The sequence below is a fragment of the Archocentrus centrarchus genome, chromosome 24 (assembly GCF_007364275.1).
Source record: "Archocentrus centrarchus isolate MPI-CPG fArcCen1 chromosome 24, fArcCen1, whole genome shotgun sequence".
NCBI lineage: Eukaryota > Metazoa > Chordata > Actinopteri > Cichliformes > Cichlidae > Archocentrus > Archocentrus centrarchus.
The window spans coordinates 17485556-17500469 of NC_044369.1; the positions used below are offsets into that span (position 1 = coordinate 17485556).

The 14914-nt window shown below is 41.0% G+C and overlaps 1 protein-coding gene and 1 non-coding gene across 2 annotated transcripts; both read right to left on the reverse strand.

The window, feature by feature from the left end:
* Nucleotides 1-3874: 3874 nt before the first annotated feature.
* Nucleotides 3875-3957, reverse strand: trnal-cag (transfer RNA leucine (anticodon CAG)). The gene has a single exon. It is a non-coding gene; the product is annotated as a tRNA-Leu (tRNA).
* Nucleotides 3958-11716: 7759 nt separating this feature from the next.
* Nucleotides 11717-14607, reverse strand: sox7 (SRY-box transcription factor 7). The gene is made up of 2 exons (XM_030721731.1): nucleotides 14376-14607; nucleotides 11717-13415 (listed from the first exon to the last, which is right to left on the reverse strand). The coding sequence occupies exons 1-2, from the start codon at nucleotides 14605-14607 to the stop codon at nucleotides 12439-12441; spliced, it is 1209 nt and encodes a 402-aa protein (XP_030577591.1). The 3' UTR covers nucleotides 11717-12438.
* Between the last annotated feature and the right edge of the window lie 307 nt (nucleotides 14608-14914).

Sequence of the window (14914 nt, forward strand, 5' to 3'; positions counted from 1 at the left end):
TTTTCCAACATGACAACAGCCCCCCAAGCATACATTTATAGCTACACAGAAAGGGTTCACAGACGACAGGCTGAATGTTCTGGATTGGCCAAGTCAAAGCCCAGATTTCAATCCCAATCGTTAATTTGTGGCTGGATTTGAAATCCCCACATTGCTTAAGATGTGTCATCAAAATAAACAAAATGCACCACATTTTGCGGGTTTTCAAATTATCCGCAGATAAAACGCCACCTGCCTATTTCACACCAATTCCTCTAATTGTTGTGTCATGCTGTGTAGTCATCCTACAAAGCAATTAAGACATGATGGCCAGCAGAAAGAAGTGCCTCATGGGTCGTGTCATTACAAATGGCAGCATTTAAATTATCCATTTTTTTTCTGGGGCACTGCCCTTCTAATTAGCCTACTTCAACCCAAGCTGGCAGGCTGGCACAGTCTCCTCTGACAGATTGCTGTGGTGGAGCATGTAAAACAGTCACAAGGCTCAAAACATTTCAGCATATGCTCCACTTGCATTTGCTGCATGTGCTTCACAGTGTGTGATGCTAATTTAAAAAAACGTACTTTTCTATTCTAAATATCCCTCTGGGTCAGATCAATCTTTCCAAGGACAAGGAAACCGCCACAGGATACATGAGGAGTTCTCCTTATCAGAGGCTCACAGATGGCATACAATCCCCCACCCCCCACCCCAGCCGTTATGATGTGGGGAGTTTCAAGAAGTGCTTAGTCACATCAGTACTCGTGAAGACTACACGCACATCCACGGCATGACCCTTTACACCATCTGTCTTCAGTCTTAACAAGCTTGACGGTTCACGGTGGGGTGGAGGTGACCACGAGTTCATTATGTCCTGACTCATAGGAGAAAATTATAGAAAGACCTCCCATTGAGTCCTGAGGTGAAGACACACCATGGCCAATATTTTGGACCATGGGCTTTCCTCTTTGAGGGAGGCACCGCCCCTTAATTTTGGGATGTGCCAAATTAATAACCAGTTGCATTCACTGCCAGCCTGTCAGACGTTTCTGAGAACTTTTAGTCCACGTTAAATGGATTTTAACATGACTAGCATTTAGTTTGCAGCCTCCACTGCATGCGGATGCTGTTTGGATCATAGTCACAGCAGGACTCCCCAAAGCTCATCATCCTTCAAGCTTGCACGTGTGCAGTGATGCTCAAGCTTAGCACTCCCCCCTTTCCTGGCTGCAGTTAAAATGTCAGGGCTAATTAGTGTGCAACCTGCTGTGCAGCAGGACTCCTGCTATATTAAGTCACAGTCTTAATGAAGCATCCACAGAGGAATGTGAAGCACCGATAAATGGCTCCAGTTAAAGGGTAAGCCTCAGACGTTTAAATCAAAGGTTGACTATAATATGGGATAAACACTCTCACTTAAAAGGTACACCAGTGGTCGCACATGGTAACATTGTTAAAAAAAAAATTCTGGCTTCACAGATTCAGCTGCCTTAATAATGAAAAACATTTAAATGGCATACACTATATTGCCAAAAGTGTTCAGTCATCTGCCTTCACATGCGTATGAATTTGGCATCCCATTCTTAATCCATAGGGTTTAATATTATGCTGGCCCACCTTTTGCAGCTGTAACAGCTTCAGCTCTTCTTGGAAGGCTTTCCACAAGGTTTAGGAGTGTGTTTATGGGAATTTTTGACCATTCTTCCAGAAGCGCAATTGTGAGGTCAGATACTGATGTCTGACCTCAGTGCCTGGCTCGCAGTCTCCGCTCTAATTCATCCCAAAGGTGTTCTGTCAGGTTGAGGTCAGGACTCTGTGCAGGCCAGTCAAGTTCTTCCACACAAAACTCCCTGATTCATGTCTTTATGGACCTGATTTGTGCACTGTGTGCAATCTCATTGAAACAGCACCATCCTTCTTGGTATGCTGAAGCATTAAGAGTTCCTTTCATGCATGCCTAGGTGCTTGATTTTATACACCCATGCCCATGGAAGTGATTGGAACACTTTGGATGGATGAGTGAATATAGTGTATATACAGTAACAAATACCAGCAACTTAAGCACTATATGATTTAAATGGATGTTTCTAAGACAAACAAATGTTTTTTTATTTAACTCTGTGTTCTATATGGATGTCTACACTATCATAAGCTAAAAAAAAAAAATACACTTTGAAAACTTTCCACATGCCAATATAACAGTTGCCCAACAACCTCTACCTTCAACCTGAGAAAGTACCGGATTGCCTCAGTCCCCATTTAAGTCACCTGAACTTGCACGCTAACCCTATGATCTCTCCCAGGAGTGAATGATAAAAGCAAAAGTTTCTTTTGTTATCTCAAGGCCCAGAGGTACAAGCACACCTAATGTTTTTTTCCGTAAAGCAGAAACATTTTATAAATTTTTTTTTCAAATTCAGTGTTTTTCTTTTAAACAATGTATAATGTAGCACCACAGCAGCAGCACACAGTACAGTTTTCTGCTTGTATCATAAGGCATTAAATGTATACAATTTTAAAGAAGCTGCACAAGTGACAGATTCATGTCACTGGGATTTAATCTGTGAAGAAGAACTCATGCCAGTCTCATGACAGCATGTGCAGACAGGCTTTAAGAAGTTATACCCTTTAACCTTTTACTGTCACACCGAGGGCACTAGTCATTTGTAGTGTATTTGGATGTATTTCATTTAAACAGATATGATGCATTAACTTTTGCATGAAATATTTACTGTGGAGTTTATTGTATTTACATACGCTGTATTGTGAAGTGGTACATGTCACTGTGTGTAAGTGTGTTATTGTTCATGTGCATCTGTTGTGATTCATGTGCTACAAAATGCATGACCATAACATTTCTATTTTGAGCACAAAAAAAAAGTGTATTTTTAAGCAGTCAGCCTGTTAGACACGAATCCTATTAGTGACAGCTAGAAGTACACAAACAGCTTCCTCTGCTGCATGATTAAACTAAGCTGTCACCCTGTCTCACTGCTTTATATTTGTTTGTCAAGCCATTTAGCCTTTTAGGATAAACTGAATATCAACTACTCTTACTTAAGGTGCAAGAATTGCTTCTTTATTGACTTAAGCGCACATAATTTGTTGTGCCAAATGACCCTATGCTACAAATTAAACAAATATCAATAGTTTTCATAGTTTTTGGATTCATAAAAAATGTTGAAGCCAGTAATAACCCTACTTCATGTGTTTTCAGCATCAAAGTTTATGAAAATGAACATTATCAGGTTGGCAATATTCAGCTGAATATGCATGTTATCATCTGTGATGCCACTGATGAAGTATGTAGAATCTGATATATGGAATTCCAGATTTATAGGAAATTGTAAACCCACAAAAAAAAAAAAACTATATATATATTTTTTTAATAGGAGACATCTTTCAATAAGCTTGATAGAAGTGAGATCTGTTCCCATGTCAAGTTACCTATAAAAAAATATATATATTATAACATCACATAACGTGTGATGGCACAGGCTATTGAGTGACAATTTATGAAAACCCTTGGTTCAGAAAGGATTTAACTGAACATTTGTGCCAAGATTGTGTTAAAACATTTATTGTGCACACTGTGTGCTCATTATTCACTGTTAAATATGGTGTATTACCACATGTGCACCCAGACAAGCACAAATAACAGGGTCATGTCGAGCCTGCACAGGAAACATAATACCCACGTCTTTCCTAATGTAAACTTAGGCTGCTTTTTTTCATTAATGTGCTCAGATGTGTGCACAGATAAGAAGAAATAGCAATATCTAAAGTATCGTTCCCTCAGCTAACGGCTTGTCAGCTAATTATTTCTTGTTTGTAACAAATGTATTTTATTGTAACACGAAGCAGGGCACAAAGTTTAGAAAAGAAAAATATTGCTGTCAGAAGTGGGATTCGAACCCACGCCTCCAGGGGAGACTGCGACCTGAACGCAGCGCCTTAGACCGCTCGGCCATCCTGACATCTGAGAACTTAGCTGGCAAAAATTATATTAATCATATCAACAGCACACGATAATGGTACTATTGATTAAAAAAAAAAAAAGCTGTAATATAGAGCTAACCAAAGTAGGAAAATTACTCATTTACCGCTCCTGCCTTTTAAGATAACTAGGGCGGATGCAGCTACAGAAAACTAACGTGTACTCTGAAATAACAGCATTCTTGTACAGCCTAACCTAATCAAACCTAACCCAACCGACTCTCCTGAACAAAGTATACCCCGGAATGCAGCCTACAGGAGAGATATAACCGCGGGTAGCCGGGGCTTCATAGTGATATAATGAGGAAACGGCGAAGCCTGCTTTTCCTCACATGTCCGCTAGATGCTGACGCCCAGAAAACTACACCAGAGAAGGACCCCTGAACGTGTCTCTGTAAATAGCAGGTAGGTCGCTTTTACTTGAAATTCCTTGTGTTCTGTCCTTGTTGTGAATGGCAGAAGTCAACGCAAACTGAAGGCTTTTACTTGGTATAAAAAGTATGAGCTGAGTTTTGTGTTCATTAACAATGTTGCTTGAATATTATGCAATGACATGACACTGGCTGGATAGAAAAGTTAACACAAGGTTTTGACGTTTGCAATATCAAAAACCATCAATGTATCCATCTAGCTCTCAGGTAATATAGATGGCATTTGACATCTAGGCTTGGTTTAATTTCCGTCAGTTTTTTTTTTTTTTTTTTTTTAATTAAGTACACTGAAAACACCTGCACAGTGTGCAGACTGGTGTAATGGTGTAATACTTATCTGAAGAAAGCACCTTTAAGTGTGTGCAACGTGAATATTGTTAAGGAACTCAAGTGTCCAAGAAGCCTGCATGACAAACAGTGTAACAGGGTTGCTTCTTCATTGGGGGGTACAATACTGTAAGTTACTGTAAGACTATTAATGGTTTGCGACTTCCAGTCCAGCCTCTGTGTGGGTACGTGACTGTAGCTGCTTAATTTGCTTATCAGTGCTTTCAGCTATCACTGCTCCTTAAGTATTCTGCCATCTGTAATAAACATAGACCTATCCAGCTCATATCCTGTTTTGAACCTGTCAACATGGTACTTTAGCTGAAGTGTCTGAACTCTTGGGACAACTGTGTGAGTCATTTCCATCTGTGTCATTTTTGATGTTGAGTCTTTAAGGAAACAGGGCCAAGCATCCAGCAGGAAGGGATTCCTTCAAGCTCAGACATCAACAACATCCCGAATATTAAACCCATAACGTAAAGTCAGAGGAATGGAAGTGAGGATGGAAATTATGCCAGAGTTACCCGTTGCCAAGGTCAGTCAGAAGCATTCTTACCCAGAAATTCTGAGCGTAAACAGCATACATCAAGGGAAGGGAAATGCTGTGTGTCATAAATGACGTACTTCATCTCTGAATAAGCAGCAATACATGAGGCTTGTTGTTCCTGTGTGCAGGAACTTGCATCATTGATCAGCCACGCGAGACAAAGCTTTCCAGGCCTTGGATGCAGGAGAATTCTGATTTTAGAGATGCAGATTGGTAGCATTTCATGATTTTTATTTTTTTTTACTTTATTTTCTATTCTTTTCCTTATTGGTGGAAACAAAAACACAATCAACACTCTTTAGCCTCAATACAATCAGCCCTAATTCAATCCAAAAAAGAAAATTGGGAGAGCAAAAAATTAGCAAATGTTTCATGTTGTCTCCATCTTATGTTTTCCTTCTTTTTAACATGTACATCTTTTTTAGTGAAAAATAATCATAAAAAGCAAAACAAAACAGAGAGAACATTAACATGCAGCAGTGTTTAACCTAAGAGGGGGATTGCAAAAAAAAGAGTTTTGCATAAGAAAAAAAAAATAAGGTAAGTAGCTCCTCATTTACTTCAAATAAAATTAGAGCATTTTATGATTTTGATGATATTAATGAACATTATAGATGCAACTGACATAGGACAAGAAAATGAATAATAACTAAAATTCACAGTTTTGAAAATAAATTGTTTCTTTTATTTCCTCCAGGCTGCAGCTTGCTACAACTTTAGATAAAGTACACAGATTTCTTCATTAATTCTAAAGATTTAGGACACTTCTCACACAGGAGCAACAGGATTCAGGTGATAGAGCAATTGTTGTAAGTAAGTAAAGTTTATTTATATAGGGCTTTACACAGACAAAAAGTCACAAAGTGCTGTGCAATAATTAAAACACAATATCAAAAAAAAAACAAAAAAAAAACAAAAAAACAGATAAAACACCATGTTAAAATTAATTACCATATTAAAAGAAAAAGAATAAAAATAAAGTCAACAGAAAGCCTAGTTAAACAGAAAAGTTTTCAACTGTTTTTTAAAAGATTCCACAGAGTCAGCTAAATGGAGCTGGAGTGGTAATCAGTTCCAGAGCTTTGGCACCGCTGCCTGAAAAGCTCTGCCCCCCAGTCCTTAGTCTTGTATGTGGGACAACTAAAAGATTTTGATTTTGTTGTGTGAGAGACTGTTGACTTATGTAAAATTGATCCAGGCATTTAAAAACAATTTTTAAAAATAATACAAAAAAGATCGGATTTGTATCAGTATCGGCAGATATCCAAATGTAAAATATCGGTATCGGTATCTGTATCGGACATAAAAAAAGTGGTATCGTACCAGCCCTAATCACAACATGCTGACCAGAAAACTTCTTCCCTTTCTTTTTAGACACATTCATCACTGAAATAGCACACACTGAATGATAAACCATTCATAAGTTCAGCCCCGCTAGTTAAACAGTAATTGCTCCATTGTAACCACTACTATGATGTAACTACATGCATTTTCTGATTGATATTTGCTGAAACATCAAACCTTAATGGCTGTCAGCATGTCTCATGAGCTGTCATCAGACAGCCTGGTGGCTTGCTTTGTCTACCTTCCCCAGTAGCTGTTAAAAGGGGCTCTCTCACACTGCTGAACTTATAACATCACTCATCTAAATCATTACAGCGTCTGCTTTTCAGGATGCACGTTGAGTAAACTCTGTTAGCGCAGGACAACGCGGCCAGAGCTACATATTCAGCATGTGGGCCTACTAAAATGGAAAAGATGGGGCATGACTTAACCTCAAAGGCATGCTGCGCTTTCACTTAAAAGGAGCTGTGTTCATATGCTTGGACTTTAATTCATATTTATAAATAGCTGTGTATAAAGGGAATACAGCACCATCAGAATATATGTAACCAATTTCTAGGGTGCCTAAATTAGCCATTTACCTGCATGTCCCAGCTTTAGTGACCAACTCTCCATTATAAATAGCTGTCAGAAAATTAAGACTTGCAGTGCATATTGTAACTAGCTCAATTAAAACATGGATCAGCATAGGTAGCGTTGCTCCGGTTATTCCCACGCATGGTATGAGTTCACACACAGAGCAGATAAGCATGTTCTATCTCTTAAATGGAACAACCACATTGCAATTAGGAAGCACAATAGGAACATCCTCCTCCACATTGAGGTGAAGAGTTATACCACCCTAGGGAAAATCTGCAGCAGTCAAAAACAAGCCAGATAGCGCTGCAGCATACGTACTGTAGACCAGTGCAAGCCGCACTGTTAGAGTGAGGCACCAATGCAGGCCGGGCTGTAAAAATGGGACACACACTGCAATTTTGCAAACCTCATTTTAAAAAAATGCATTTGTAGTAGGATACACAAGTTTTCATACCTTTTGATTTTTCAGTGCTGTTTCTACTTTTAAATATTTAATATACAATTTGAAAGTGCTTATGAAAGTTTACTGAAATGCAAAGGGGAAAAAAAAAAAAAAAGATTTTTCAATCCCTTTTTGTACATTCTGCAGTCGAGCACAAGCTTTACCGCCTGTGCTGATTTGGTAATCGGGCCGTGCTTATGGGTAAATGGAAATCTAGCCTTCTCCTTCCCTGGGTTGGCAGCCATGTGCTGGCCTCCCTCTGTGCTTTTGCTGGTCGTCTGTATCTGCTTAGAACAGGTGCCGGATCCCGTTCAGCTGCAGCATTCACAGCACAGGTACGGGTGGGAAGCCCTTGGCTGCTCGTTCAGTCCCTCAAGTTTTCCAGGGGTCCCCATCTGTGTCCCCGCACATCCTCTGCCACATGGCACCTGTCCCTCGACGAGTCTGGTCCATTCTTCGTCCGGCGACGTACACGCCTGCCTGCCACCCCACACTCTGCCTGTTGTTGAGCCACAATGAGATGAAGAATAGCTGCACCCATAATCCCTTGCTGTGAGATGTGTGTGCGTGTGTCTGTGTTTTTTCCCTTCTTTTTCCTCCTTTGGCCAGATTCAGGGCCAAGTACAAATTGTAAACAGGTTATTATGCTGCTGTAACACACTCCAACTGGAAATGCACTCCGACAACATTTAGTGTTTGCTGATGTAAATGCGTCTTTATCCGTCACATAGAGTAGTTTAATTTGGTGGAAAGTTCAGTGCATTTACTGCGATGAACTGCGTTGTAATGGGTTTGCTGTTTTGTGTTTGCAAAGCTTAACGGGAAAATTCCCTCAAAATCACTTGGAACAATAACTTTGCTTCATTCGGTAGCAAAATAAATAAATAACTTGCTGCTCCAATATTTTGAGGAGAGATTATCCGTGATCACACGGCATTCAGCAGGAACACAGAAGCAGCCGAATAATTCAAACACACTATAACATGTACAGGACGCAGGTTTGAAGAGCATCTTAGTCTCCATGGTATGCCTTAGTCACATAAAACAAATCAGCCACATCCTCTTGGCATATAGTTAATGTTAACAACGTCATATAGCACAAATGTTCATCATCCATATATGACGTGACTAGACGCTCCCTCGCCGGCTACACAATAGACTCTAGACCAACCAGACAGCCAGCCTCCTCAGTTCCTCCAGAGGACACAATATTCAAAGTGATCACTGATCACCTCAGCCTCATCAGATGGATAATATTTTACACAGCTGCGAAAGCTCTGGATCCCGTCCACGCACACCAAGCCTGACTCTGTTACCTTGACAGTTACTGTTGCGTTGGACGAACGAGTTGTTTGTTTGCCCAGGGAAGTGACATGACGGCAGAGGAGGAAATAGGAAACATAACAGACTACCTGACAGACTCATTCCATGGGCTTGACCTGAGAGTGGAGCTCAGCCAACCAGTAATCAGAGAGAAATAACAAGAGGAGGTTCTTTTGTTTATTCAGTCTATATCCTTAAAAATCATTGATGTTGTAAATTTGTGGTCCTGCACATGTGTGAAAGTCTTAATTATTCAAATTAAAGGTATTGCCAAACTCTGTTGGGATGGGAAAAGAATAAGCTGTAGGAGGAAATACTCAACTTCACACGTGCGCTTTAAATTTAAAATTTACGCGGTTCACACCAGTGCCATGCCACTGCTGGCTGACGCGTCATTGTCTCGTTATGTTTTTGTTGATTTACTGCAGCTGGAAAAGCAGCAATGGCCATCTGTGGATCTCAGCAGATGCCTCTGACTAAAGGTTTAGACTGCTGATGAGTCAACTTCTGTCCAGGACCAAAATTGAGGATGACAAACTGAGTGTGTTGCCCTCACTTCCCGAAACCTTAATAGTCGCAGAATCCACAGATCTCAGCAAATAATCCAAAATATGTAGCTCCTCTGGGGATTTCACAGAAGTGATGCTGGCATGCTAATCACACAGTATTATCTATGCAAAATTTCAACCAATCTGTGCAGTAGTTTGGAGATGAGTATGAGATATCGAACGGTTTTTATTACCTCACTGCAAACAGCATGAATATAATTTTAGCAGGAAATGTGTTTGTCTGACAGCCATATAACAAACAGCTACAATGCAAATAGCCTATATGATTATTTGCATATGTGTGAATCTGAAGCATATTGGATTTTGACCACTTTCATAATACTGACAAAGCTGCTGTTAATGAAAACTATGCTTCTCCAATTTTCCCAGTTTTGAAAATTCCAATAAGCTGAAACTTTAAGTGTTTTGAGCTAAATAAGACATAAAAAATATATGAAAAATTTATTTTACAACAACAAAAAAAAACAGAATTGTTTGTCTTAACTTGGGAAAAACTACTTCAGATACAGACAGGATAGATTTCATGTATATTTATGTGTGTATATTTATTCTTAGCCCAAATCTCCATTTTACTGTTTCTGAAATCTACTATCATTAAAAAAAATCTCCCTTCATTCTGAAAAAAATCTCAGCTTTGTTCTGTAATTTATGTCAGATGATATTTGGTTGATGCTTGGGTCTTTGTCCTTGTCCGTGTTACAGTGTCCCACCCTGAGGTGGTGGATGTGATTGCTGAGACATTGCCGGTCGCCTTTACCAAGGGAGTCTGCAGTAGCACCCCGAGCTGACCTTGACACTTGTGGGGCTGATGCCCCATCAGCGATTCCCTCAATTCACCTCAAACGCCTGGGGCACCACCCGCCCGGCATTCCAAAACGTGGTCACGCACATATAGACCCTCTGCTGAGTTTTAAAGCCTGCAGCTATGGAGGGTAATGATGTAACCTCAGAGAAATGAACACCAATACCAGCCAGATGCAAAGATTGGTAATTGATGAATGTTGTCATTCTGGCCAGTTTCATCACATCTGCAGCGAGGTGTGTCAAAAATACACAATTGTGGTTGGATATAGGTAACTACAAGGGTCAGATTTAGTGTGTGTGCTGACTACAACTGCTGTTTTGGGGAAGAGAAACCAGTTTTTAACTCATTATTGAGTGTCTTTGTGTGGTGTGTCTTTATGTTTGTGGTCAAGGTAAAATGGGCCAGGTTGACGGAGCTTCTCCTGAAAAATACTGGATAAGTAAAGACGGGTAAGTAAGATGCTAATCAACACGGCACCGTTTCCTCCCGCTTGCTGAACAGCGGGTTCCCTTCCCTCACTCTGGCTCTTTAATGCAGGGCCCAGCCAGGCCCAAACATCCTGACGGAGAGAGGCTTTTCCCTTATCAGTCAGGAAACACCGCTCCTCCGCCACATCCTCTTTACAAGAAGCACGACTCAACCATTCCCAAAAAATGCAGGAAGACCAGCCAGACTCCAGGATTTGTCAAAAGCCCCCTGAATTCCTTTTATCGAAAAAGAAAAATTCAAGAGAACAGAGGGGTTGAGAAGGGGAGGAGTGGAGAAAGGGGGGGGGGGAGAAAAAGAGAGGGGTGTAAAACAGTCAATTTTTTTTTTAATTTATTTTTGCACAGATTATGAAAGGTCTGCATCAGCAAGATATAACATGGGGTGAGGGGGTGGGTGTGGAAGGGGGGTCCAGCGTGCCGAAGAATGGCACCCAGAATAAGACTATAGGAAAACAAAGGACGCTTGAGATGGAGGCGGGTGCGGACGAATGTGCCTGTTTTACACTAATCCTCTGAACCGGGATGAAATGAAAGCGAGAGGAGATGGATGGAGAAAGATGATGTAGGATGGAAAAAGCCAGCAGGGGAGTGGGTGTGTAGAATGGGCCTCTCACAGCTAGACAGAGCCTGAAATAGAAGAATACACGGCATGACACTCAATTCAAAGATGGATGGGATCGCTTTTTCTCCCCCAGATTTGTGCACAGAAAGTAGCGGGAGTCCTATTATCTTCAATTAATTTTATTTAGAAATCTAATTATATTTATCAGAACTTAACTGGCACTGCCTGAACTTACCTTCAGCGTGTCAGATATGTATCTCCTGCTTATAACTAACAGATGCTCGAAATTGTGCCTTTTAGACATCATCCAAGCAGCGAAAGTGTTAATATAAAAATTGACCTTTATTTTAAATTATTGTCTTTCACAAACCTAAAATCAGCATACAGTTACAGTTACCATTATTATTTTTCATCATAGAGGTCGATTATATATTATTAAGTACTTGAGAAGAAGTATAAACGCCTTTCTGTCATCATTATACATCACTTTGTTAAATTGCATAAGAAATGTCCAAACTAAAACCTCATCCAACTACAACTACTGAGGTAAGACTCCCAAACTAATGAGAGCAGGAACATGATATAAACATTCGAATGGAAAGCGCTGATAAGAGCATTACAGTTAGCATTTATGCAAAACATCAAAGGTCTTAAATTAGCTTCTAAAAAGCATCTGTACATGCCTCACTGGCAACAGTAACTGGTAACATTTACAAGTGGACAAACAAGTCTTTTTCAACTGTTTTACTGGTGTAGAAATTTCAGGACAACTGGAGGTGGCATACTGTAGTATTTTGTGTCTGCATCCCTGAGGTGCCCATCTCCTTTTCTTCATACTCCTCCAATTCCTCTTTGTTCTTTCGCCGGCTCCAGACAATCATATTGCTCTGTAATCAGTTCAGTTTTTAATCATGGTCGGATTAATTTGCCCTTAGATGCTAAGGGTTTCCCTTTATCAGCACCCAAGTGCAACATGGTCCTAAATTTCTTCAACCTTTGTAGTGTCTATGATCAGTCACATGTGTAATAGTTTTCGTAGCCATGCTTACGAGATGCCATAGTTGTTGTAGTAGGCCGCCGTTGCGTCTGCAAGCACTGAAATGAGGCTGGTTTCTGTGGAGCTACTGGGACACGTAGTGGCAGAAGTGGTGGCGGCAGATGCCACCTGGATGTGTCCCGTTACAGTCATGCTGCTGCCTTGCTCAGGGTGGAAGCCGCCCCCGGTAGAGTTCAGGTACTGGTCAAACTCATTGCGGTCCACTTCACCGAGAAGCTCGGCCTGGCTCAGCTGGTCTAGAGTCTCCAGGTGACCTTGTGTCTCTGGTGGGGGGGACAGCTGACCCAGGTGGCCCTGGTGGACCCCGTGGTGCATCTGGGGGAAAGCTGGGGAGCTGTAAAAAGACAGGGGAGGGCCAGGGATCAGTCCACTGCAGCCTCCGGTTTGGGACATGTGAGAGATGTGACCTAAGTGGATCTGGGTATGAGTGTAATCAGATTGGTAAGGGGGTGGGCTGCCCATGTGTGTCTGATTCTGGTGGTGCTCATCTGGACAGGAGACTGAGGAAGAGCAGGAAACAGAGGAGCTACTAGATGTTGAGTAATAAGAGGGGGGTATTTGCTCATGGTCCACCGCATCTAACGGGGACATCTCAGGAGGAGTGGGCAGGCCGTATGGGTAGGTGTCGAAGCTGCTGTTGGAGCCGGCAGGGTCTCTGAAGCTTCTGACACTGGGCAGAGCAGGGCTGGAGCTGGAAAAGCTGCTGCTGGCTCCGTTAGGGCTGCCCTCGTCTTTGTCGAGGGGATGGCAGAGGGCTCGCTGATCGGGCAGGGTGCTGTGGTCAGGAGCCAGTCCACTCAGAAGGAACCCGGGGTCCACTCGCTTGCAGATGCGTTTCAGCTGTTTCTTCCGGCGTGGCCGGTACTTGTAGTTGGGGTAGTCCTGCATGTGCTGCACCCGAAGTCTCTCTGCTTCCTCCACATAGGGCCTCTTCTGAGGGGGAGTAAGGGCCTTCCATGACTTACCTAAATAAAGATGAAGAAGAAAAATTCTCAACTAAGATTTGTGAACACGGTTCAACAAGTTCTAGAATGCAATATATGTTTGCAGTTGTATAGCTGTCTATGAAATTATAAAATAAATCAGCATCTTATAAAAACAATTTATATAACTTAAAATAACAGCAAAAAATACTTTAAATAAGTTGCAGTAAAATATCCATTTGTAAAATTACAAATGTTGACAACTTAAAAACGGGTTACAGAAAAATTAAACGTCATTCTTTAAAAATCGTAATCTTAATTAACTTTTGAGGCGCGTCAGTATAAACAAGAAAAAAATCTGTATTAACTTTCACAACTTTGGGTTTCTTTTGTAGCTCTTAATTACATTTAAGAAACTTACCTACAAATATTAAATATCTTTTAACCTGAACATCAGTTTTAAATAGATATATAAAATATATGTAGGCCTATAGCTGTTCTGAAACTCACAGATTACTTCCGATTTCCGCAAGCGCCAGATTTAGAGCTTCACGTTCGTCAATAATCCGAGAAGCAGAGAAAAATGGTTATTTTCTGTTTCCTGTCTGTCTCTTAGTGAATTTACTGTTAAGTAAACTAAATTAAATTCTCGGGGATTCTGGCGATGCTCTTTTAAAGCTACTTACAATGTACTTTCTATAAGGTAACGATCTACTGCAATTAAAGCATTTCAATGCGCTTTTGTTTTACTTTTTTAAATTTCATTTTATATTTGAATAGCTCTTTCGGCGCTGCAACATACGTGTATTAAAACGTGTTTTGATACAACCGAGGCCTGAAGGAGGGAAAGTAAGTGAAGTGAAGTGTGTAATAAATATTTTAGACATAATAATAATAAATAATAATAATAATAATAATAATAATAATAATAATAATAATAATAATAATAATAATAATAATAATGCAATCCAGCTTGTAACTTTCAATAACTTTTTTTCTCACCCAACATTTTGCTGAGCTCGGCATTGTGCAGGTCTGGATTTTGAATCGCCAGCCGTTTGCGCTCATCTTTGGCCCAAACCATGAATGCGTTCATGGGTCGTCTGATCCGAGGCTCCGGCGCCTTTTCCCCGGGAGTCCTGTGCGGGCCATGCCCGTCGGCTACGTCTCCGTCTCCCGGAGGACACTCGAAGGACTCTGGCCACGACGAGTACGCGCTGATGAGAGCAGCCATCTGCGCGCTCTCCTCTCCAAACTTAAGATGCGCGTCTCTCAGACAAGTTTTGTTCTTACTGTTGGTTAATTAAACGGCCGAGAAACTACACTGACACAGTTTGAAAAAAAAAATCCACCGGTGCTTCACTGACTAGATCGCTACAGTCAGGCGTCAACAGAGATTTTAGGAGAAACCACAGATGTGCTCAGGCAGCGGCTCCTCTCGTGAGTTATGATTCAGTCTTTCCTGGTGGATGGGGGGAGCGCTTTATATTTGAGGAGCAGGTTCCAGGAGAAACCCCGCAGGACTCTCGGCTCCTCCTCGA

What these genes read in the sequence shown, in the direction of transcription:
- sox7 (XM_030721731.1), bottom strand. Translation starts at nt 14,607, where the DNA reads ATGGCTGCTCTCATCAGCGCGTACTCGTCGTGGCCAGAGTCCTTCGAG. An exon ending in CGAGCTCAGCAAAATGTTGG is followed by an intron (nt 13,416 to 14,375) that starts GTGAGAAAAAAA and finishes ATCTTTATTTAG; the next exon opens with GTAAGTCATGGAAGGCCCTT.